The 26,298-nt window shown below is 41.2% G+C and overlaps 2 protein-coding genes and 1 long non-coding RNA gene across 14 annotated transcripts; 1 reads left to right on the top strand and 2 right to left on the bottom strand.

The window, feature by feature from the left end:
- The first annotated feature begins 1,854 nt into the window (after window positions 1–1,854).
- LOC134018243 (uncharacterized) lies at window positions 1,855–9,536 on the top strand. The gene is made up of 3 exons (XR_009929902.1): window positions 1,855–2,043; window positions 4,600–4,655; window positions 7,276–9,536. It is a non-coding gene; the product is annotated as an uncharacterized LOC134018243 (long non-coding RNA).
- A 516-nt stretch (window positions 9,537–10,052) lies between these two features.
- LOC134018733 (membrane cofactor protein-like) lies at window positions 10,053–16,488 on the bottom strand. Of its 11 annotated transcripts, XM_062458932.1 has the most exons (13): window positions 16,361–16,487; window positions 15,578–15,713; window positions 15,282–15,479; window positions 15,068–15,167; window positions 14,878–14,951; window positions 14,592–14,771; window positions 13,949–14,128; window positions 13,403–13,462; window positions 12,860–12,919; window positions 12,741–12,779; window positions 12,444–12,498; window positions 11,998–12,068; window positions 10,053–11,699 (listed from the first exon to the last, which is right to left on the bottom strand). In XM_062458932.1, the coding sequence occupies exons 2-12, from the start codon at window positions 15,654–15,656 to the stop codon at window positions 12,029–12,031; spliced, it is 1,065 nt and encodes a 354-aa protein (XP_062314916.1). In that variant the 5' UTR covers window positions 15,657–15,713; window positions 16,361–16,487; the 3' UTR covers window positions 10,053–11,699; window positions 11,998–12,028. The 11 variants fall into 11 exon arrangements, 9 of the variants coding, with proteins under 9 accessions (XP_062314916.1, XP_062314924.1, XP_062314917.1 ...); XM_062458940.1 differs by lacking the exon at window positions 15,282–15,479 and having other exon boundaries at window positions 16,361–16,488; XM_062458933.1 differs by lacking the exon at window positions 11,998–12,068 and having other exon boundaries at window positions 16,361–16,486.
- Window positions 16,489–19,757: 3,269 nt separating this feature from the next.
- On the bottom strand, window positions 19,758–26,297 carry LOC134018736 (C4b-binding protein alpha chain-like). 2 transcript variants are annotated; one of them, XM_062458944.1, is made up of 9 exons: window positions 26,201–26,296; window positions 25,650–25,847; window positions 25,436–25,535; window positions 25,246–25,319; window positions 24,960–25,139; window positions 24,324–24,503; window positions 23,086–23,124; window positions 21,193–22,120; window positions 19,758–20,529 (listed from the first exon to the last, which is right to left on the bottom strand). In XM_062458944.1, exons 1-8 carry the CDS (start codon window positions 26,277–26,279, stop codon window positions 22,074–22,076), a joined length of 897 nt encoding a protein of 298 aa, XP_062314928.1. In that variant the 5' UTR covers window positions 26,280–26,296; the 3' UTR covers window positions 19,758–20,529; window positions 21,193–22,073. The 2 variants fall into 2 exon arrangements, with proteins under 2 accessions (XP_062314928.1, XP_062314929.1); XM_062458945.1 differs by lacking the exon at window positions 25,650–25,847 and having other exon boundaries at window positions 26,201–26,297.
- Between the last annotated feature and the right edge of the window lies 1 nt (window position 26,298).

Below are 26,298 nucleotides of genomic sequence, written 5' to 3'. Positions count from 1 at the left end.
CATTTCAGAAGAGCAACATATTGTCCCACAAAGTCCTGACGAGGATAAGGACCCCCATCCCAACATTCGGATTCTGAATCAGACTTCCTTCCAGCTCTTACATTCAGATCTTACAGAGATCCTGTCTCAGGATCAGACAGCAGCTACAGCCTGTTGTCCCTGTACACATGTACTGTACATACATCAGCAAGATATACTATACATATATACTATATATAAGTCTAATATACTGGGCATGGAACTCAATCTAAGCACTGCTGACATACTGTACATGGTTGACCTTCAGTGGGGATCAAGCTGTCCAATGTGCTGACATCCCCACTGCATTTACTTACTGGACGTTTCAAGGTTGTCCAGTATGGAGACATGTCTGGCCTAGCAAGTCGGATTTAGTAAGGACACCCAAGGGGACATACCACCTGACCCTTAAAGAGGAACGCTCTTCAGCCCTTCTGCTCCACTATTTACCTTCCAGCTGTCCAGACAACACTGAATTCTCTCTCTTCCTCTCTCTCTTTCTCTGAGCAATCTTGTGACACTTGCCCTGGGTGCAACAACTCATGCTCATAATCTATTCATGTGTAAAATGTGTTGTTGTATTTAGAGACCCAGAGAGAGGGTTTACAGAGGCTCTCTGTCTCTGCATACCAGGGAGCACTCCAGGAACACTCATCCTTATACACTCTCTACCAGGAAGAAAATTAAATGTCCATTCTGTTCGATATATTTATTTTATACAATTATGTTTTTTGCATTTTATTTATATTCTAAATTCTCATTGACAGATCGGAACCTTTTCATTAATCATCCTTGAGTGATGAGACAAATGTAGTTTGAGGAAACATTGTTTTTTTCCCCAAAATGATGCAGTGTTACACATTTGTGACATCCTTAGCCCAGGCCATGATGTGCCCCCCCCCTCCCCCCCCGGCCCCCCTTACATTTTCCAGATTGTTATAGGCTACACTGGCAGTATTAACTTGCAGACATATTCTTTAAAAAATCGTGTTATATTCCACTCAGTATTACAAAGCTTGACTATGACTGTAAGGTAGTTTAGCAATGCAATCAAGTAACGCTAACAACAGACCGAAAAGAGATACAGAGAGGGAGAGGGAGAGCATTTTACCCTGGGCCCAATCTGCTTATACTTAGGTTAGGACGCCCCCTGCTGTGGTCAAGTGTCTCGAGCACAAGGAGGCATCTGCAACCCTGAGTCATATGTAAATCTCTACATGGCTATACTGCAACCAGGGCTCTCAAATCTCACGCATTCGTCGTGAGACTCACGCCTGTCAACTATTTATCACGCTCTCACGCAACACCTTGTATTTCTTACGCTGAGAATTAAGGGATAACTTTTCCCTCTAGTCAATTAATGGACGAGGCGCAGGCATACGGAGGGACGTTTTCTGCTGAGTTGATACTTGTCTCGAATTATACAGAGTTAAATGGCCCCTACCAGCCAATCAGAAACATCAACAGAACATCTACGTCAAATGTAGCCTATGGCTCTGAGCCTTGACAATTTGTCTCCCATATAAAAAGCCTCACATCATTCATGCGGATGTCCTGCCAATCAGCCAGTTCCACAAAATATTTGATAATTTTTCTACTGCAAGTATAGGTACTTTCTTGTCTGCTCTTATATGGCCAGCAAAATCGAAGTAGAGCTGTTATAACATGTCGGCCTATTTGTAAACAAACATGCGTCAAAAGCATGTGATATGAGCGACGCAGTCATGGAGGTTAGCACGCAGCATTGCGTTTTGGTACATGATCCAATCCAGAAGCGGGGGTGTGTGAGGGGGCGGGGATTCAAGGTGGCAGTTTTGAAAATGCGATGGATTACATTAACCATGTAAAAAGGAAACGTTTGGACTGAAATGATGGAATGCCAGTAATAATAAAAAACTCGTAGCCGAGTCGTCAGGTGGATCGCGCGCTAATGAGTAGGCTACTGTCTATCCTTGCTTCACCCATCCATATCGGACTACAATAAACATCTCTTTAGCAACTTAAAAACAAATAAAACAACAGATTGTGTTTTATTATACGGTAGGTACCATGATTCAACAATGCATCCTTTCTAAATAGAATAGGATGCATACTGATTGTCTTAATTTTAACGATGTTGTTTTGTGTTGCATGCGAAATCGCGTAGATTATTGATTGCTTTAGGTTGTATCCGAATTAAGAATATGATCCAGGATAAACAGGAAAACTGGGACAGGGCAAAACATGTTGAGGGTGGGGTCGGTGAGAGGTGGCTGGGTATGGGATGCTGCGCTAGAAAGGTGTGCTGGAAGCAGCGTCAGGGAGGATGTTGCCAAATATGCACGTCTTGATGTGTAGTACGCGCGTTTCACTCGGAATAGTGACATCGCATATTCAACAGGACGATTTATTGATAATATATTTACATCGATAGTAGGATATTCTTATTACGATGCCAGTAATATTATGAGAGTGCATTCCTAACAGCATTTTACTTTTAAAATAGTGCACAATATGTCTCGCGTTTATATACGGATTAGCCTACAGATAGGCCTAATACATTCAGCTTTTCTGATCGAGACAACATCTAACCTGAGCCTGGTAAATGTGATACGCACTTTTAATTGGAGATTATGTAAACAAACACCCAAATGCACTACTCTTGCCTAACACTAGGTGGCGTCGTTCTGCGGTCCTGAATTTAATCTGAAAAAACATTGGTCCTCTCAGTCTTTGATTTTGACTCTTTGGCTCATGTAGACAGGGACTACGATTCTGTTAGGAAAGAAAGGCATGTCTTGATATCTTGAACTGACAAAATGACCTTAAACATCCTTAATGACAATGGCGTCAATTAAGGCCAGTTCACGTTGTCATTCTCCTCACCTCTGTGTACACATCTCTACGATTAGCGCGCGTATTTTGGGGTAAAATAATTATTTTGTAGGGCAATAATACATGATTTGCTAAATGTTACTCTCACAGACCATACATCACATGCTAAACAAGTTCAAATTTGTATTTAATTAAACGGTAGGGCCTACTTAATTTGAGTCAGCATTTTCTCCATAGGAATTGAAATAGTTACTTTGAACAACTAATCGGCACACATTTTCAATCTGCTAGAATTTTCCTCCCCTGAAGTTGATAAACGCTTACACCCAACAGATAACACCCAAGGTTAGTGTTGATGTTTACATAACACTGTAGCTACGCCAACCAAATGGTTAACCTGCCAAACCAACATCATATTACAATAGGAAACAACCTTGCTTTGTAAAGTAGCTCTACCCACCATTACAGGAATCACACAATCTATCCTAAAAATATAAATCAGTCTTTTATGCCAGTTAAATTATCAGTATGTTCCATTATACAGTGAAACCCATTGATGCATCAGAGACCAAGAGTCATGTTCTGACATGTTGGTGAGAATAGGAAGCTCTGACATGTTGGTGAGAATAGGAAGTTCTGACATGTTGGTGAGAATAGGAAGTTCTGACATGTTGGTGAGAATAGGAAGCTCTGACATGTTGGTGAGAATAGGAAATTATGACATGTTGGTGAGAATAGGAAGCTCTGACATGTTGGTGAGAATAGGAAGTGGAGCATGTATGGCTAAAATAAACATAGTGACCACAAAAGGAAGGTTGATAGATAACAACACAAACTGCTACACACCAGATCTCTAACCCAGCACAGGAAGGCATCAGTGTTAGCGACTAGAAGAAGTTTCAGTTCCAGTCTTATCTTAACTACCAGACAGTGTACTACAAAAGTACCAGATCTTCCACTCTGTAATCAATACTCTGGATTAGTATGAGCCTCCTCAGAGATAACAAGCTTTGATGGTGATTCTTCACATGTCTGGTGGGGCATGGGGTGGGAGTGTGGGCTTTTACACATAGTCTCTCTGCCCACCCCTGTCTTCTGAGGCTAAACAGTGCCAGCTCTACCTCACTCTCTCATGGGTGTTGTAGTACAGATAGTAAGACTATAAGTCCCAATGTTTACTCTTGATAATAGAAATGTGTTATTTGTTGTCGTTTTAATAATAACGTGTTAGCAGATGATTTGATCCAAAAACAGACAGATGGGGTTGGAACCTGCAACCTCTTGAAGTCCAGTTAGATGTTCTACCACGAAGTGGTACCCACTCCTCTTGAGCTTTGACTGCACCCACAGATGCACTTGAGTTATGGCCAGCAGATGGCAGATTTAATGAGCTAAACCATTATCATGGTTACACACTGTGTCATGTGGTGCTGTGGTGTAGGATGGTTCGAAAGTCTGTTGACTGTCAACCAGGTATTATCACAAATAAATGCCTTGAGTGTTTCATAACTTCAGAACATCGTTCATATTGTTGTGAGGTGAGACAGAGCAGACAATGAACAAAGTGAATTGTTTCAAAGATTATTCATTGGTTTGTGGTGCACAATTGGGTGACAGGCCCATGACCTCTGACCACCATTATGGCATAGGTGGTAAAGAAAAAGCAGAAACAAACACTAGTAGCCCTTCCAGCTTTTGCGTACTTTCTCCTTTAAGAAAGGTCACAGTAATTTTAGACGATATTTGTTTTGTATTTTTCTTCTTTAGACTCATGTTAACCAACCACAGACTGAATGAAAATGGAAAATAAGGAGCTGAAGAAGGTATGTGTGCAAAGGAAGTGACATGAGAATCGGACTATTTTAAGACAAGGAGATAATGCTATGCTCCAGAAGTTTTTCTCACCTGACCCATTCAATCAAATACATTTGGATTTGCAACAGAAACGCTATGACCTGATGATTATGATACAAATGAGCAATAGAAGAACCTAGCTTTGACATGGCAGTTTTAGTGGTTGTGAAATGGGCATTGTCGTCTTATATGATCTAGAACTGTGCCAGGAACAGGAAAAGGAGTGGATTCTGGTTCTGCTGCACGGGTTCAAACAAAACTTTGTTTCCTCTAAAGAGCATTGACCAAAAATATTTACTAAATTGCAGAATACAGGAAATCATACACACTGCAACAAAAAAAAACATCTGAGTTGTTATGTAACTTCCACAGAATCCGGTGATGTGCCTTTAAAATCTGTGGGTTGTCAGGTGACAGGAGAGCCGAGAGTACCAGAGCTATACAAACAGCTAAAAAGAGAGATGGATAGAGAGAGAGAGAGAGAGAGAGAGAGAGAGAGAGAGAGAGAGAGAGAGAGAGAGAGAGAGAGAGAGGGCGAAAGACCCAATTAAAAGGGGACACGGGGGGATATGGGGACATGGCAGCATCACTGTGTGGGGCAGGGAAAGGTGGCAGGCAGTGTCCCTTTAACTGCAGCCCTGCGGTGAGTTATGTGTGAGTGGGGGGTGTATGTGTCTGTGTGTGTGTATTGCTGGATCGAGTTGTTCGAGAACCTTCGTCTGTGTAGCCACAACAGAGGGAGAAAAACACCAGAGAATTAAGTGCTGCGTCATACTGAGGGAGAGGAATAGTGTGATCGGGCGCGAGCATGTGACTGTCTGCGTGCGCGTGTGTGTGTGAGGTCTGATCTGTCTGTGTATATTTGTGTCAGTACGAACTAGCAGTCTATGGGAGCAATTCTGCTGTTGCAACAAGATGAAAATAGTGAGTGCGTCTGTGAGAGAGGCAGGGAAGGAGGGAGCAAGGGAGAGAGATAAGGAGACGGGGGAAGAGAGTGAGGGAGAGAGAGATTTTGGATTACTTGCTACGTCACTTTTTCACATCGAAGGGGAAAACATAAGCTAAGATAATTGAAGCCCAGAGTCATCGGGTTTGCCACCTAAGGGTGGCTGCTGTAGCTTCGGACAACCTCTTCCTCCTCCTCTCCCTCCTCATCGCTAGTGTTGATCTGAGCCTCTTCGTCTGAGTGCTTCCAGTACTCTAAGATGGCATCGCAGACACGTCCAACATGGATGCTGAAGATGTGACACCGATTCTCTTGGTCCGGACCCGAGTGTTTTTTGGTGGCATTGTGTGCTAGGGGTGGGCAGAGGTGTGGCGAAGGGGTTAACGACATAACGTTCTGGAAGGTTCCCTATTATCCAGACAAAGCGCATTGGGGAGCCTTTTAGAAGAATTATTGAGGTAATCGACTAGTGTTCTTAGATATCAGCGATTAGACCAGGAAGGTTCATTACAAATGCATAAATATAGATATGAAGGATACATGGCAACTGCCCTTATGACTACGTAGGAACAAATATGAAGCTTATCTGACGCCTATGTGAAGTGGAGACAGTATGTGTCTACATATGGGCAGGTAAGAAGTAATGCGTCATCCTGAGATCCCTGTTATGTTATTTTGTCCGGCCTAAGCATCCGTTTATGTTGCAATGCAGCATATGAGTATGGGATTTTTCTATTGTGCCTAGTTGGGGGTTTACCCTAAGAGTTCATAACAGAAGGGAGAGTTTGGCAGTGTAGGATGTGGCTGACTGGGCACTAGAGGACCTGGTCCTCTGCTTGCATGTTATTGTTAGGGAACTGGCTGATTCAGACCTGTTTGGAGCCTGGGCAGTGTCATGTGATTTGTTGTTTCCTCTCTGCAGGGCCATTGGGCTTCAGGCGAACCCTCTGAGACATTTGTTTCTGCCTAGTTAGTCGAGCCGTAGGTAGTGACGCAGTCGTCGGGGCTGGACTGAACAGACCGCGGATGGTTCTGTGTTATTTCAGCCTCTCCTTCTCCCCCCCCCCCGTCTAGCTCTCTCTTTCTCTAAAACATAACATATACACACTTTCTGTGCAGGAGGGAGCTGTGAAGAGGTCTAAATGTCATGGATCTTGATCAGAGAAAGAGAGAGGGGAACTAAGAGACTGAGTTGTTTACCTTGCTCTCTTAGTGATTCTGCACTGGCAGCTCTCCAATTCACATGCAATGGACTTCTTAAAGCTGCTGCATCAGAGGTCTGAGTGCAAGAGCTGGTTTCCTATTGGCTGGAAGGAGCCCCTCTGGATTCTAGAAGCAACACAGCCATGTTATGTGATTTGACGACAATGAGCAAGCAGGTGAAGGCCATTGCATTTGTATTATTTTGTATTGTAGAAGCACTATTACTGTTGGTTGTGTATCTGTATAGATGCACAACCAACAGTAACAACACATATGCATGTATGTGTCTGTGTGCATGTTAGTTTACATGTCTTTGCTTGTGTGTGTGTGTGGGTGGTCATATTACTCTCATGACCCAAATGTCTCCATGCTGGATGATTCCGGGATGCATCTCTGCTTCCTTTGATGGTACTGCCTAAGCACTGACTTCTTTTCGACAGGTCTCTCTGTCCTCCGATGCACCTCTGGGACGGTGAAGGTTGACTGTCTGGCGTAGGGACGGGGCTTGTCCGGAACGTTCTGAGACGATGGCAGAACCTCCGTGTCTGCTGATGGGCTGCACTGCAGCTGCCACTGCGCCGCTCTCTCTCTCACATACACAGAAACACAACCTGGATCTGTCTCTGTAGCCGCTCTCTCTCTCACACACACACAAACACTACCTGGATCTCTCTGTAGCCGCTCTCTCTCTCACAGACACATAAACACTACCTGGATCTCTCTCTGTAGCCGCTCTCTCTCTCACAGACACACAAACACAACCTGGATCTCTCTCTGTAGCCGCTCTCTATCTCTCACAGACACAAACACTACCTGGATCTCTCTCTGTAGCACACAGACATGTATCTCTAGCTCTGTTTTTCCACCACACCCACTTTTTTATCACTTTCTTTCTTTCCTTCTCACTGTCTCACAAACACACACTCATCTCTCTATCTCATACACAGGCACACACAGCACAGATACCTGTCCTCAGGACTGGGCTAAAGGTTGGAGCTGTCAGTCGGTATTGCGCCACAAGTGGTCATTTCTTATGAATGGGTTATCCGCAGGAGACCATTAGACTGCCACTGTTAGTGGCTGTACACACAACATATAGCCTGATGATTAGTTACACTTTGTGGAGGCCCATGCTAAGTTACTTGCTATCTGTTCTTATGTAGCTCTTAGAAATATAGTCTGGCATAGACATATTCTTCATGTAGACCAAATACTTGACAGCTCTTTTGAAGCTTGTTCAAGTTTCATTTGTGTACAGTGAGTGTAATTTTTGACTGATCAATAATCTTAGGTGATATCTTTGTGAATAACCAAACTGTGTTTCTATGTTCAAGTTAATGTCGGTCAGGGTTAGATCTGTGCCCCTGTCCCTTTAAATCTTTAATAAACATTGCACAACAGGTCCATGGCAAGCAGGTAACACACAACCATAGAGATAAGCTGCTAGGGAGCTAAGGAAGGAACCAGACACATCACCAGAACGTGAACCCCTCCCCACACACAAACACTCCCTCCATGCCCTTCCTGAGAACATGACTGAGTCTGTCCTGTCTGGAACTCTGATAAGACTTCTAAGGGCTTCTTTGTACTTTCATTTTCCTAATTAATGTAAACATGCATTTGAAAAAGGTAGGAGCAGGATGAGGATATGCTGGCCAGAGTTTTTGACACACAGGAGTGTTTGTTGCTGTAGTCAAAGAGAGATGATTAGATTAAAATAGGGGGTTTAGGGAAAAATACCATTGACAATAATGCACTTGACCCAAGCATTTGGCATGAGTTCACAGACAGTGAGTTGGCTATTATCTGTCCGTGCCACACCCTCACAGAGTTACTGTGCCATCGCGCTCCTTGCCGGATTGAAAGTGCCATTTCTTTGGTTTTCAGAGCAGTGGATAGCCACACTACTGGACCAACATCAGGGAAGACAAGTAGTCAGACAGGTTCTCTTCATTTGAGCCATTTAGAAATGAACAGAGTGGGCATGTGGTAGAAGGATCGTCTCAACAGATATGCTTATTTATATCAGGTATCAAGGAAAAGAACCGGTCATGTAAAGGAGACTGGTTTCAACTGAAATAGCAAGTCCTGGACTATCCCCAAGTTAGTTATCCCATTGCCACTGACAATCCCGTGTGCTGTCTTGTGTAATCAGAGCTGAGGTAGGAACGTTGAGGTCTTATGGTGAGCTATTCCACCAGGAAGTGAATCATTACCAGTGGGTGTTAGAATTTGGAACTTGACATTATGATGCATTTTTTCCACTGTTGTAAACATGTCGCATGCTATGAATCACAGAGCTTTCTGTGGACAGAAGTCTGACTGTTCCAGGGACAACTCTGTCTTATACATGAATTGATTGTTAAGATATTTTCTTTCAGACATACGGCAGGCCCAGGGGACTACTGTTCCATACACACCCAGGGTACAAAGTTACAGCGGGTTGTAGGGCAGGTTGGGTTGTAGTAGGTTGTGATGACAACACCACAAAGGAATGGTCTTATCACATTTAAATGGCATGGGATGAACTCTGTCATTGGATGGTTGAGAAATGACTATGGTTGTATTTCTTAATCGAGGCATGATACTTGGTGTACATAACATGAGAGATTACAGACACATACCAATGTTTGTTTTGTCAATATGAAAACTAACCCTGCTGTCTCATTTGAACCCCCCCTCCCTCCATATCCAAAGTCTGTGCTGTTTCTGAGGATCAAGCTAACCCTGGGCAATACTCCCCTTGGAAGCTGGTTTCAGATGGTGGCTTAGAATGCTGTCATCTATCTAGCACCATTTGAAATCAGTGTTCTTGGGGTGGGAAGTTCCTCCTTCTGGACCTCCCTGACCACTATCAGCAGGTCACTACTCCTTCCTGGGAACACCAGCCACAGATCCAGAGATCATCTCCTGAGAAAACACCTTCTCCTCGCTGGCCGAACAGACTTTCAGGTCAGGGCGGATGTCTTAGCCACATGCCTACCAGCTCAAACCTAAGCTCTTTGTCCTTTCTCCAAGGTTGACCGATTTCTTTTAGTGTTCAGAGTCTTGTGTTTCTAGCACCATTTGAAATCGGTTACAGTGAAGGACAACTTCTTCTGGACCTCAGAAGGACTGATAACCACAACAGGGCACCTGGTAAGATCTGGTTGTTGTATGAGAGACAGCTGTTCAAGTTATGTTTAGTCATTAAGTGAAAAAAACAGCAACAGGTTACTTTACATTATTTCAATTTTATTAATTGGTTTACTTGAACAAACACAAAATAAATGCACAAGTCTAAAGCTGTTCAAACTCACAAGTGATTAAGCACCAGCCTTTGAGGCCACTACAATGCAATACTCCAAAATAACTGATTATGTTTAAGTAACAAAAAAAAATGAATTATCCAGGATGTATCCCAAATTTAAAGTGGTTTGGGGTTCTGCCTTTTCCTTAACAAGTTTTACTTCAAGCTATTTGTTTAATTGGGAGTAAAATACAGAGTGAAGCACATAATGGGCAATCCAACTACAGCTTCATCATCACCACACACACCCCTTCCCCCCCCTCCCTCCACATTCCACACAATACTGGTTTTGCTAACACAAAGTCAACAACATTTCACAAATCTATTCATCAGAGCAGGAAAGAATGACCTTTCAATTTAATAACACAGATACATTGTGTCCCAGTGGTAATGTCAAGTACACAATGAAATGGTACAACTATACACAGTTTGCACTTTGATGGATAAGGCATATTTAAGGACCCAGAACACCCAACTCCAGCATTCTTGCAGGACACTTAATAGAACATATCAGGTCTCACAATGCAAGGTGCAGGCTGTTGCGCCAACAAGGAACCACTGCAACACTTTCAGCTTTAAAACTTCCGTTTTGTAAGACTATTGGAAAAGGAGGATGTTATGCTTGTGGATAGCGGGTGGCCTTTATGTTAAAGCTTTATTTGTTGCTTTTTGCATCACAAGAACATAAGCACTCAATTAAATACAAATGTTTTAAATTAGATCAATGCACAAACAATATGTTCAGAATTCAAATAATATGTAAGGTGCCCAGAATAACAAACTGCAAGCAGATAAGTGCTTTACCCCTTAAAGTGCAAGGACAATCTATGTAATGTATGTATTTAAATTACACTGTGGCAAGACATACAAACAATTTTGACAACTATTTTCTTTACATTACATGCATCTTGCAGACAAGATGACACTACACAACTAGTTGTGTAAAAATAGTAAGAGATATATTTTCCTTCACTTACTTTACAGCAGGCACATATACTAGTTGTATCTCAGACAGCCAACGGTACAAGAGTAGCCTGGAAGCGTGAAATAAATTGTTATATTTATATGGGAGCTAGGAGAAAACTGATTGTGACTTCATGAGAAACATTACATACAGATGGCTACTGTGTCAACTTAAAAATAATCACAATATTCTTCCCCCCATAAGTTTTTCCTTCAGTTCACCTATGATGTGTCATTAGTGGGTGGATAGGAACTTATACAGGCCAAAAGGTGACAATGTTACCTCATTTGCATCCACATCACTTTTATGGTTTACTGAAATGATTGTTTCTATCAACTAACTTTTGACTGGTGAGAGATGGAGATGTGTATCGAACGATGGTAGATTTGTTGAAACCATAACATCATACAGATTTTGTGCAAATGACATGGTCATGAGCCAAACTATTCAATCTGGCTGTGGTGGGTTCTGATTTGTTGTCTCAAAGCCATGGAGGAGGTCGCTGCCAGGGGACGGGACACATTCAAGATCTGATGCAGAAGGAGCCACCTCTCTCCCTGAAGCTCACAGGAGGCTATAGTGAATCAATAGGAGGGCTGCAGTGCTTTGTACTGTAAAAAGAAAACAAGATGGATGAATTAGATGCATGGATTAAAGATCGGTGTTGTCTCTCAATGCCCGGTGGACCTGTGACACAAAGGTTAGATTTGTTGGACTTTGGAGGTTGTAGCATGATACATTACTAGGAACAAGGAATCTTGGAACACACAAGGTTGTTATCAGCATTGTGTTCAGTTGAATGTTTATGATCTCATCATCTGGAAAAAAACTTCAAATAGCATATCCAAGCTAGATTCAGTTACTCATTTTGACTGCACTGATCTGGCAGTCATCTGAAGTCCATCTTACCATGGCCAAAGGGTGCTACAACTTCCTGTTGTTACTTGGTGGCCACCTTGCCAGAGTACCCACCCCGAGAGCTGTAATTAAAGGTGACTGATCATGGTGACAGTTGTCTTTATATGAACAGTGCTGAAAAGAGGGTTTGGGACTGTCCACAACTCAACATGGTCGAAACCACCACTCAAGAGTTCAGGACTATTAGCAAGATGGCATTTAAGCAACATGCAATTCGGTTCAATTGGATCAATCTTGTTTGTTATTGTGTGAATAATAATATTAGAGAAATTAACTCTGCAAAAGAAAGACCTCTAAAATATACAGCAAGCGGCCTTCAGCAGAAACCAGCATCACAAAGAGAAAGAGCGAAGGAGATGCATACACAGAAGCAACGGAGGAGCTCTGACTGAAAGTAAGATTAGTTGATTATTCACTGAATGGATATTGTATCTTACCGCTTTTTTTTATTATGAAGATGAACCACAACGCCAACTGCAACTCCAAATACAGCTTGAATGGGAAGGGACACGTTCAACATAGTGAGCCATTAATGTTGTTGTTGTTATTATTAATAATAATAACAACAAGCTATTTTTTGGATACATTTCCAAACATTTACTTTATGTTCCTGATTTTCCAAATTCCAATATTATCCCAATAAGACTACGACAGTGTTTTGGCAATTAAAAATAATAAACCATTAAATCGCAGAAGCATCTTTTATTCACACAGTTAAGGAAAAAGAAACTTACCAAGTGTGCCAATAACTGCCCCGACAATGACTCCAGTGTCTGAGTGAAAAATAAAAGCACAGGTAAGCACAAGAGCATTGCTCAGATGGAATCAAAATATGGGCTTGATCAGAACTTACTGTATTTATTATTAGGATTATCATCAGTACCATCAGTGGGCTTGGGACCGGGACCAGGAGCTGTAGCAGGAAGGAGAAGTGTTATGATGTACATATACAGCATCCAGTGATGATCCACCTACTGTGCCAAACACATCGAGATGTAAAGAAGCAGGTCAGAAAAACAAACAGCAGTGTAAGATGGAAGTGGCAGGGTGAATACAATTCCACAATAACATTTGATGAAAAGGGAACACTGCCAAAGCAAGGATTTAAAAAGCCCAGAAGTAGGTCAATAGGTCTTATCACAACATAATATAGGTTCTTTACAAATCACCTGTATCGCACAATGAAAGACAACATTCCCTTCCCCCAAAATTATCCTTTTTAGATTTCAAGGAAATGGTAAATGATTAAATGTCTGACCATCACTTTGTGTGACGTGATTATGGAACTGACATTCACAAAACAATGGTACTATAAAATATTTTGCTCTAAAGCTGTACAATGTCTAAATTGGTTTTATGTCAGGGAAAAGACTCTAAGTTTTAATAGGGACTCTACCTTTCTCTGTGGGTTTCTTTGTAGTAGGAGTAGGACTGGCTTTGGTTGTGGTTGGAGGGGCTACAAGAGGGGAAAGAATTATGGAACTGTCTTTGGCAACTCTCCTGCTGTCTTCCCAATATTTTAAGTAATGTCATTTATAGCTTTGATATTCCTTAACTAAAAAAACCTCGGTCAGCCACTGTGGTGTGTGGTATAGTCTAGAATGCATTGTAAGAATGCAGAGGCAGCAGAAGACATGCATGACAGATGAGCTGATTACCAGACCATGAGATGATCAGAAATGGCTTCCCTTCCCTAAGTTTGCTTACTCCAGGAAACAGAGAACCCAGCTCATCTTCAACCCATCAATTCATCTTTACCTGAACTTTAGTGAAATAGTCATGCAACTTTAGTCTTTAATTTGGAAAGTGGAGTGTGTTATTTTATTAATTTAAGACATATGTTAGTAATTTATTTACAAAAATGTACAATTTACAGAAAATCCTGAATCAAAGGGAAACAGGCAACAACCAGACAAAACAACGAGATGAATAGAAACCTTACCTCTGCATTCTGGAATAGGAGGGTTCCATTCACTTTCTATTTCACATGTTATACTGTCTGCTCCATGCATCACAAATCCAGCTTTGCACCTATAAGTAAGAAAGGATTTGTATCCGTAGGGAGCGGAAGCTCCATCAATCACAATGGCATTTTGAACGTCAGGTGCAGGACACTCCACCTCTGCAGACATGAAAGAAGACAACTATGAGCTGGAGAACATTTATTTATATAAACAGTAGGTTCCAAATGTTTGAGACCCCTAGTCGAGATACTTCAATTTTGCATTAGAAATGATAATCTTAACATTTTGAAGGGGAAAGTGTACATTCATTTCAGAATATCTTGGTATGTCCAGATTTTGATTTAATGACAGCATGCATGGGCTCTACCAGTTTGTGCAAAACCTGATGACCCATGCTATCCTAGCATGATTTGACACAGATCCAAATAGCTTCTTGTAACGTCACAGAATGCTTGGCTTTCTCAGTAATCAAGTCCCCCATTAAATGTCCAATGTGGTCTCAGACTTGTGAAACCCTATTGTGTGTGTGTGTGTGTGTGTGTGTGTGTGTGTAGTGTATATGTTTATTTTATCCTTTTATATCAGTCACTGGTCAGCAAACACAATCCGACAGTTACTTACTTATACATTGAGGCGGAGCTGGTTCGAATACTTCATCCCCTTTGCAAAGTATGCTTTTACTTCCTTTAAGTGTGAATCCAGGGTTACAGTTGTAACGAATAACAGCATCATAGTCATACGACTCCTCATTCGACGATGGTTTACCATTCACAACTTGAGGTGCTGGACCACATTTTGACACTGAGGGCAGAATACAAAATACACATTTTAGGAATATGGACAGAGATTGAGTGTATACAATGTGAGCGGCACATTTACTTTCACTGTCTGCCAATTGCCCACTAACCTTCACATGTAGGTATTCTGCCACTCCACCCCCCATCCATACATTGCCGTCGAGCACTGCCGATGAGTTTGTATCTGACAAAAGGGCAGAAAAGGCCACAGGTAATTATTTATTCTGAAACAACAATGAAAATACTGTTGACCAGTAAAGGTTGCTACATTATCCAAAATATGCCAGAGATGGTGCTAACCCTGTGTTGCATTTAGCCACAGTTATGTCGCCAAATTCGGTCCCATTATCAATGTTAAACTGCCCATTCAGTATTTCTCCAGGACTGCCACAGTTCTTTCCTAAAATAAAATAGTACAGACGTTATTAGTACATCCAGGTGTGCATGATCAACTTGTTGCCACTTATCCACTGCTTCAGAATATGTGTGGAAATAGAGTGAAAGAAATATTTACTTTTACAAGTCATTGTCAGAGTACTCCACTGCCCGTTAGTGCATGTGATGGTCGGAGACCCTCCCTCACGTACATGACCTATGTGACATTGAATCGTGACCTCGGATCCATCTTCAAATGTTTCCTTTCCAATGTCTCCAGGTGACAATACCGTGTTGGGGTGTTCGGGTTCGAGTTTGGGTTTGCTGCATGCTTGTGCTGCAAATGGAAAGACAGGCTATAACACCACTTTCTGAGCGATTAAATAACACTAGTACGCACCACTTCGTAACTTAAGAGGCAACAACAAGACTAACCTTGAACTGTGCCAACCATATAGGCAAGACAGAGGCCGCTTGCCAACAACCAACAACGACGTGCATCAATGGACTGCATTATCTAGCTTTATCAGCGATGACGCACCGTGGCTTTACACAATCCGCACACCGTTTCCTGAATAGGAGTGTAAAGGGATAGTTCAACCAAAAATAAACTTTTTCCTCATATACATACCTACAGTGCTAATAATCCATCTAGATTGTTTTTAATATACTAGTAGGCTGATGATGGGAGCTAGTGTAGGCTTGATGTGGTGCTCGTCAAAGCGTCTTACATTTGAAAAAACTAAACAGTTAGCTAGCTCTATGTCTCTTTCCACAAATCATGACCAAGTGACTACATAATCCAGAGACCTTGTTAGGAGCATTATTATGTAGGAAATAGACTAGCACTAGTTCTACGGCAATAAGAATATACAGTACAGTAGCTAGTAGCTCTACCCAGCTAGCTAAACTATAGAGACTAAAAACTGACGTTCTGTTCAAGTACAGTACTGGTAATTTGGCAATTGAACTGTCTTAACGGCTAGGCTAGCTAACCAGCAAATTAATATTGTAGTACGTAGCTAGCTCTAACAATACAGCAAATCGTTCGTAAAACAGGCTGGAGCTAGCGACGACACAAACTGTTAGTTCAGACATGAAAGTTCAGGCAAGCTAGCTAGCATCTCACAATACTAGCTGCAGTCTCACATCATAGCGTTACGTTATGAAACTAGCTAGCCATTGCTAACTGTGATATGAATTTAAATACGTTCTTACCTTTTTAATATTTCAACGGTATGTGCGACGAGATATTGTCTGTCTGGCTTCCCAGTCAATAATATTCTTCCACCAGCTAGCGAAATCATATACTTCTGTGGGTGGTCGCTTTCAAGCCTGGTTTCCGGTTAGTACAACGGGTGTGTCTTTAAAGAGACAGTCCGTCTTGTTCGTGCCTAATCGTAAATAAATAAAGTTTTAACTTTAAAAGTCTATTTGATACTTACATTTCACACTCGTGGTTTTAACTGTAAAATACGGAGTACCACAGGGTTCAGTTCTAGGCCCTCTGTTATTTTCACTTTATATGCTGCCTTTAGGAAACATAAAGTCTGGAGAATTTCCACATGCTATGGAAAAATGTGTTTCTAGATTGAGAGCTTGGATGACTGCAAATTTCCTTCTTCTAAATTCGGATAAAACCGAGGTTCAAATTTTCGGTCCTAAAAAATATAGAAATAATTTTTCCAATCTGACCTTAGACCTAGACGGCGTCAAAGTCTCTCAAAGCCAGCTGGTAAAAAATTTAGGAGTCACAATGGACCCAGACCTTTCGTTTGAGTACCATATTAAGCAAATTACTAGAACTGCATTTTTCCATCTACGTAATATTGCCAAAATACGAAAATTTCTCTCAAAGGATGATGCTGAAAAATGAATACATGCATTTGTTACGTCCCGATTGGACTATTGCAATGTGTTGTTCTCTGGCCTCCCAATTACCCACCTAAAAAATTTACAGCGGGTGCAAAATGCTGCTGCTAGACTATTGACCAGAACAAGAAAGTTTGATCACATAACATCTACTCTTGTCTCTCTACACTGGCTCCCTATCCAAGCCAGAGCTGACTTGAAAGTTCTACTACTAACCTACAAATCTCTGCATGGATTGGCACCACTGTACCTCTCCGGTCTCCTTGCACCCTATTGCCCCGCAAGGACACTTAGATCTCAAGATGCCGGCTATCTGGTGGTTCCCAAAATTAAGAAAAAAACAGCTGGAGGTAGGGCGTTCTCATATAGAGCACCTCTTCTCTGGAACAAATTACCTGTCTCAATTAAGGAGTCTGATACTGTTTCGACATTTAAAATTAGGTTAAAAACGTTATTGTTTAGTCAATTCTACGACTGTTAAAGGTAAGTATGTTACTAGTTGGAGGCAACGGGGGACGGGTTGTTTCCATCCTTATTATATAAATATATCTTATTTTAGAGTTCTCTTCCCCTGGAACAGATTTCATGTTCCAACCGAGGGGGGCTGTCGCTGTCTTGGTGTGTGGGGCTGCATCAAATACCCCTTTTTTGCTCTGTTAAATTGCTGCACCAGTCCACACTTGACCGGTTGGGATCTCATTCTATTATGGCTGTAACTGTTAGCTGCTCCTGGCATTCTCTAATCCCTGCTCTCCTCTCTCTGTCCCCCCCCACACACATCCCTTGTGGTGTGGGGGGTTTGAGTTGTCAGCATCTGCCTGGTCGCGAGTCTCCCGGTCCTGTCCTACATCTATAAAGTTGAACAATGGATTTTGGTGTTTCAAAACCCATCGACACTGTATGACTATGTTTAGCCTGTGTTCTGCTCCTCTCTCTCACCAACCGTCTCTGGAGGAGGGGATCCCTCTCTGAATTGCTCCTCCCAAGGTTTCTTCCATTTTTTCTCCTGTTGAGAGTTTTTCTGGGAGTTGTTCCTTGTCTTCCTTGAGGGTTTAGGTTGGTTGAGGGGCAGTTCTATGGGCGTATGTGAAGCCCTCTGTGACATGCTTGCGTGTAAAAAGGGCTATACAAATACATTTGATTTGATTTAATAAGATGTGTGACTGACAGGAAAATAACTCCACACAACATACCATTAGACCAATAATGTATCATCAGTATTTGGAAGTGCTCTGCAGTAAGTAGAGCCAGAACATGGGAATAATGTTCACATCTGTGGTACATTTTGATGGTGAACAGTACACTTCCACCAATAGTGCAGCTGAAATATTTATTTAAGATACAGATTAGATTTCACAAAGTTTGGAATGGGATAGGGCCTACTGTATTTGCATTTATATGGTCATTTAGGAAGCAATAAAAGAGTAGGCTTCTCTTCACTGTATCCTGTCCAATAAATAATATGCATCAAATTGTATTATTTGTAGGCTAACATACTAACACCCTAACTTTACTTAATTAATCTATTGATGTATAATTTACATTTAATAACATGTCCTAAAACTCTAAGGGTAAACAGCCACAGTCAAGGTCAGGATACTACTGAGGGAACTATCCTTTTAAAAGGGACTCACATTTCTGGTTAGAGTAGGATTTCCTTTTTACCAGTTTTTACTTCCTCTGTGGCGTGGTACTCCATTGTAATTAGGGTTGATGTGTACTTTATGCCTCTGAGTAATTTCCCGGGTGGGATCTAGGTTGTATCACTCCTATGTTGATCCTCGGGTGGGGTCCAAAACGAATAGCAATTTAAAATGTTTTTATCGTCACATCTGAAATTTAGGTTTCCCTTTTTAATCTTTTATTCCTTTAAAAAGAGAGTTCAAGCTTTCAAAATAATTGTTAGACAGAACCATTATATTTTGGTCTTTATGAAAATAAAGGGTTTTGACATAGAGATCCCCACATACAGAGCATAATATATTTGCATTTGAAACTTTTTGCTTCGTTTTTTTTATTTTTATACTATGATTATTTTACGACTATGCTGCCCTCAGTTGGCCAAACTGTGTTCTTCATCTTTGGGAACAAACTAGGCTTTACTGAATACCATGACAGATACAGATTCTATGACAATGCCCAATGATTACACAGTTTACTGTACTGTACGCACACCACATTCATGGGTTATTAGACTGACAACAAACAAGATTTCCAACAATATTTATTGAAAAGGAGCCCACTTGTACATTTGGAAATGACCTCTACTCTGAGCCTGTCTGGTTTATTCCTGAATGGCAAATAGTCTCCCTCAGAAACCAGGATCTTAGACAAAGGTGTAGTAGTGTTTTTTAGTCCGAACAGTCATAGACTCCTCCTTAACCTAAAACAGCTAGAAGGAGGATAGGTACCAACATGGTCTTCATAATCCCTGTTGATCTTCAGCCACAATAAACTACCAAGAAAAAACTGGATGAATTTCTTATTTCTCTTGGTGTTGTGGGTTTGGTGTTGGAACCACATACAGATACACTAGTAGAGAGAGAGAGGCGAGAGAGAGATGAAACATACCAAAACATAAGGTCATTGTGATATAGTAGAGTGCCTAGAGGACCAAAGGAAGTGACAGAGAGGCACAGGACAAAGATTCGAGAGATATATGAAACATACCAAAACACAAGGTCATTGTGATATAGTAGGGTGCCTAGAGGACCAAAGGAAGTGACAGACACACACAGGCGGCTCTAGGACCCAGTCACAGATAGCCCGGGGGTGAGGCTTTATTTAGTTCAGACATGAAAGTTCCTGCAAGCTAGCTAGCAGCTCACAGTACTAGCTACAGTCTCACATTAGACGTTATATAGAGAGCTCCAACCACACCAAACGGATATCAGACAAACAATTGTATTTTATAGTATAGTTTCTCCCCTATCACACTGATGGAATACCTTTCTGCAACAGTGTAATTTTATTTATGAATGCTACGTTTTGTGTGTAACATTTATTGTGCCTCACTCTAACCCTCTCCATGCACCCCTGCCTCTCTCTTTTCTCAGTTGAAATAAGGCGATCCAACTACAGCTTCATCATCACCACACACACCCCTTCCCCCCCCCCCTCCCTGCACATTCCACACAATACTGGTTTTGCTAACACAAAGTCAACTACATTTCACAAATCTATTCATCAGAGCAGGAAAGAATGGCCTTTCAATTTAATAACACAAAGATACATTACCACTGGGACACAATGTCTCAAGTACAAAATGAAATGGTACAACTATACACAGTTTGCACTTTGATGGATAAGGCATATTTAAGGACCCAGAACACCCAACTCCAGCATTCTTGCAGGACACTTAATAGAACATATCAGGTCTCACAATGCAAGGTGCAGGCTGTTGCGCCAACAAGGAACCACTGCAACACTTTCAGCTTTAAAACTTCCGTTTTGACAAGACTATTGGAAAAGGAGGATATTATGCTTGTGGATAGCGGGTGGCCTTTATGTTAAAGCTTTTTTTTAGTGCTGTCAAACGATTAAAATATTGAATCGCATTACTCATAGTTAACTCGCGATTAATCGCAATTAATCGCTAATTTTATCTATTCTAAATGTCCCTTAATTTCTTTTTGGCCCATTATTTTTTCTCATTTTAATGCTCTTATCAACATGGAAAAGTGGATCAGATTGCTTAATGCAAATGTTTTTATTTATTGAAAACAACATTGCAATCGCCTGGCTTTGACGAGGGAGCGGAGAATTCGCATTAGCTGTGTGCTTGGCCATCAAGTGGTATTTCAGACTGGACATGCTGCGATCATAGCTCAGTTCACAATGACAAAACACACAGATCACTTTGGTATTGTCAATGGGACCATTTGGCAACTTTTTAAAAGTTAACTTTCCATTCAGAATATTATTGGCCTACTACTCTTTAGCCGGCTCGCAAGCCCAAACAAGTGTGTGCGGCGTGCCTGTTGTTTTGTTTCCGGTCTAGCTAGATCCAGTGTGGTGTTGTAGTTTTTCTAACGTCGGTAGTTGTTGCAACAGCATGTGAAAAAAACAACAATGTTTGCTAGGCCAAAAAGAACGTTAATCTCTCGATAAAAAAATTGACACCGTTAAAATGGGTTTGCGTTAACGCCGTTAATAACGCGTTTATCTGACAGCACTACTTTTTTTTTTTTGCTTTCTGCATCACAAAAACATAAGCACTCACCGGCTTAAAAACAAAAAAAAAAAATATATATATATATATATAAAATTTAAAAAAGTTTACACTGATGAATTAATTAATATACATAAGTAAGTAAATGTTTTGGTTTCAATAGAAATGAATATGAAAAAAGGTAATTATGATTTGATTATAATTAAAGAAAGAAAAAAGTATCTGGCCCTCGCATAAAAAAGTTTGGGGACCCCTGCATTATATGCATCTTGCAGACAAGATGACACTGCACAACTAGTTGTGTTAAAATTGTAAGAGATATAATTTCCTTCACTTACTTTACAACAGGCACAAATACGAGTTGTATGTCAGACAGCTAACGGTACAAGAGTAGCCTGGAAGCGTGAAATAAATTGTTATATTTATATGGGAGCTAGGAGAAAAATGATTCATGAGAAACATTACATACAGATGGCTACTGTGTCAACTTAAAAATAATCACAATATTTCCCCCCCCCCCCCATAAGTTTTTCCTTCAGTCCACCTATGATGTGTCATTAGTGGGTGGATAAGAACTTATACAGGCCAAAAAGGTGACAATGTTACCTCATTTGCATCCACGTCACTTTTATGGTTTACTGAAATGGTTGTTTCTATCAACTAACTTTTGACTGGTGAGAGATGGATATGTGTATCGAACGATGGTAGATTTGTTGAAACCATAACATCATACAGATTTTGTGCAAATGACATGGTCATGAGCCAAACTATTCAATCTGGCTGTGGTGGGTTCTGATTTGTTGTCTCAAAGCCATGGAGGAGGTCGCTGCCAGGGGACGGGACACATTCAAGATCTGATGCAGAAGGAGCCACCTCTCTCCCTGAAGCTCACAGGAGGCTATAGTGAATCAATAGGAGGGCTGCAGTGCTTTGTACTGTAAAAAGAAAACAAGATGGATGAATTAGATGCATGGATTAAAGATTGGTGTTGTCTCTCAATGCCCGGTGGACCTGTGACACAAAGGTTAGATTTGTTGGACTTTGGAGGTTGTAGCATGATACATTACTAGGAACAAGGAATCTTGGAACACACAAGGTGGTTATCAGCATTGTGTTCAGTTGAATGTTTATGATCTCATCATCTGGGAAAAAACTTATAGCATAGCACTTATAGCACTTATAGCAAATAGCATATCCAAGCTAGATTCAGTTACTCATTTTGACTGCACTGATCTGGCAGTCATCTGAAGTCCATCTGACCATGGCCAAAGGGTGCTACAACTTCCTGTTGTTACTTGGTGGCCACATTGCCAGAGTACCCACCCCGAGAGCTGTAATTAAAGGTGACTGATCATGGTGACAGTTGTCTTTATGAACAGTGTTGAAAAGAGCGAGTGAGTCAGGAGAAGCCGTCATGTGAGTGAGCGCTAGTGAGCCATTAATGTTATTGGCCGGGTTTCCCAGATTCGTTAAGAAGCTCTTAACACTAAGAGCTTCTTAGGAGCGTTCTAAGAAAGCTCTAGAACGCTCTTAGAACGCTCCTAAGAAGCTCTTGACGTTAAGAGCTTCTTAACAAATCTGGGAAACCCGGCCATTATTATTACTCTGGATTACGCTCTAGATAAGAGCGTCTGCTAAAAAATGACTAAATGTATTACATTTACATTTAGCAGACGCTCTTATCCAGAGCGACTTACAGTAAATACAGGGACATTCCCCTGAGGCAAGTAGGGTGAAGTGCCTTGCCCAAGGACACAACGGCATTTTGCACGGCGGGGAATCGAACCGGCAACCTTCTGATTACTAGCCCGATTCCCTAACTGCTCAGCCACCTGACTCCCACCTATTGGCATATTTTATTCAGAAAGTTAAGGGGAAAAAAAGAAAAAAAGAAACTTACCAAGTGTGCCAATAACTGCCCCGACAATGACTCCAGTGTCTGAGTGAAAAATAAAAGCACAGGTAAGCACAAGAGCATTGCTCAGATGGAGTTGAAAAGGAATCAAAATATGGGCTTCATCAGAACTTACTAGGAGGGGGCTTCGGATCAGGACCTGAGGCCTGTTCCAAAAAGCGAGTTTACCGAATAAGCCAGACTTATGTCAGTTAGTCTGACTCATTTCTAGTTCATTCGGTTCCATAAAGCTAGCTCAACGTAGTTCGAACTCAGTTACTATGGTAACTTATGCTTCGAAACTAGCCTGGTCCGGGTCAGGTCATGGCTTAGACCACAGACATATATAAAGACTAGATGTCTTACGGCGGAGTCTAGAACGTCCGCACATGGCGGCCATCTTGCTACAGTCAACTCGCTCACCCATAACATTGTGTTGATGCTACATGTACTTTTTAAATGACCATAACCTGCTCAATTTTCAACCGATTTTTAAACGGTTTGGTTTGTTATCAACGTCAGAGATAACAAGAGTATGCCACTGCATACTTATGAATAATTACGTTTTTTGTTTTTTTATAGAATAGAAGTATGCAGTGGCATAACGACATCTCTGTGAAAACTGTGGCTCGAGATACCGCAAAGACTGTGGCTCGAGATACCGCAGACTGCGGCTTGTGTGTTTTGGATTCCCGCAAAGACTGCGGCTTGTATTTTTATTTATGTTTATTATTACTTTTATCACTTGTATTATTGATTGTATGTAAAGCACCTTGAGCTTCAATTCTTGTATGAAATGTGCTATATAAATAAAGTCTTATTATTATTATAAAATAAAGTCTTATTGTGGTGTGTGGTACAGTCTAGAATGCATTGTAATAATGATTAGAATGCAGAGGCAGCAGAAGACATGCATGACAGATGAGCTGATTACCAGACCATGAGATGATCAGAAATGGCTTCCCTTCACTAAGTTTGCTTACTCCAGGAAATAGAGAACCCAGCTCATCTTCAAACCATCAATTCATCTTTACCTGAACTTTAGTGAAATAGTCATGCAACTTTAGTCTTTAATTTGGAAAGTGGAGTGTGTTATTTTATGAATTTAAGACATATGTTAGTAATTTATTTACAAAAATTTACAATTGACTGAAAATCCTGAATCAAAGGGAAACAGGCAACAACCAGCCAAAACAACTTGACAAACAACAGATGACAAACAACGAGATGAATAGAAACCTTACCTCTGCATTCTGGAATAGGAGGGTTCCATTCACTTTCTATTTCACATGTTATACTGTCTGCTCCATGCATCACAAATCCAGCTTTGCACCTATAAGTAAGAAAGGATTTGTATCCGTAGGGAGCGGAAGCTCCATCAATCACAATGGCATTTTGAACGTCAGGTGCAGGACACTCCACCTCTGCAGACATGAAAGAAGACAACTATGAGCTGGAGAACATTTATTTATATAAACAGTAGGTTCCAAATGTCTGAGACCCCTAGTCGAGATACTTCAATTTTGCATTAGAAATGATAATCTTCTTAACATTTTGAAGGGGAAAGTGTACATTCATTTCAGAATATCTTGGTATGTCCACATTTTGATTTAATGACAGCATGCATGGGCTCTACCAGTTTGTGCAAAACCTGATGACCCATGCTATCCTAGTATGATTTGACACAGATCCAAATAGCTTCTTGTAACGTCACAGAATGCTTGGCTTTCTCAGTAATCAAGTCCCCCATTAAATGTCCAATGTGGTCTCAGACTTGTGAAACCCTATTGTGTGTGTGTGTGTGTGTGTGTAGTGTATATGTTTATTTTATCCTTTTATATCAGTCACTGGTCAGCAAACACAATCCGACAGTTACTTACTTATACATTGAGGCGGAGCTGGTTCGAATACTTCATCCCCTTTGCAAAGTATGCTTTTACTTCCTTTAAGTGTGAATCCAGGGTTACAGTTGTAACGAATAACAGCATCATAGTCATACGACTCCTCATTCGACGATGGTTTACCATTCACAACTTGAGGTGCTGGACCACATTTTGACACTGAGGGCAGAATACAAAATACACATTTTAGGAATATGGACAGAGATTGAGTGTATACAATGTGAGCGGCACATTTACTTTCACTGTCTGCCAATTGCCCACTAACCTTCACATGTAGGTATTCTGCCACTCCACCCCCCATCCATACATTGCCGTCGAGCACTGCCGATGAGTTTGTATCTGACAAAAGGGCAGAAAAGGCCACAGGTAATTATTTATTCTGAAACAACAATGAAAATACTGTTGACCAGTAAAGGTTGCTACATTATCCAAAATATGCCAGAGATGGTGCTAACCCTGTGTTGCATTTAGCCACAGTTATGTCGCCAAATTCGGTCCCATTATCAATGTTAAACTGCCCATTCAGTATTTCTCCAGGACTGCCACAGTTCTTTCCTAAAATAAAATAGTACAGACGTTATTAGTACATCCAGGTGTGCATGATCAACTTGTTGCCACTTATCCACTGCTTCAGAATATGTGTGGAAATAGAGTGAAAGAAATATTTACTTTTACAAGTCATTGTCAGAGTACTCCACTGCCCGTTAGTGCATGTGATGGTCGGAGACCCTCCCTCACGTACATGACCTATGTGACATTGAATCGTGACCTCGGATCCATCTTCAAATGTTTCCTTTCCAATGTCTCCAGGTGACAATACCGTGTTGGGGTGTTCGGGTTCGAGTTTGGGTTTGCTGCATGCTTGTGCTGCAAATGGAAAGACAGGCTATAACACCACTTTCTGAGCGATTAAATAACACTAGTACGCACCACTTCGTAACTTAACCCTTGTGTTATCTTCGGGTCATTCTGACCCATCAGTCATTGTGACCCACCGTCGTATTGCGACAAATTTACCGCATACAAAAACAAAGTGAAGCATTTTCTTTTAACCGTTGGGCTGTCTCAGACCCCCCACATTGCAAAGGTTAAAAGAAAATTATTTTTATTTGTTTTTGTATTGGGTAAAATTGGGCAAACACAACAATGGTTCGTTATGAACCTTTGGGTCATGTGACCCGAAGGCAGCACAAGGGTTAAGAGGCAACAACAAGACTAACCTTGAACTGTGCCAACCATATAGGCAAGACAGAGGCCGCTTGCCAACAACCAACAACGACGTGCATCAATGGACTGCATTATCTAGATTTATCAGCAA

Source organism: Osmerus eperlanus, chromosome 4 (assembly GCF_963692335.1).
Source record: "Osmerus eperlanus chromosome 4, fOsmEpe2.1, whole genome shotgun sequence".
NCBI classification, from domain to species: domain Eukaryota; kingdom Metazoa; phylum Chordata; class Actinopteri; order Osmeriformes; family Osmeridae; genus Osmerus; species Osmerus eperlanus.
The sequence above is the reverse complement of the archived record's forward strand: the minus strand, read 5'-3'. Positions and strand labels throughout refer to the sequence as shown.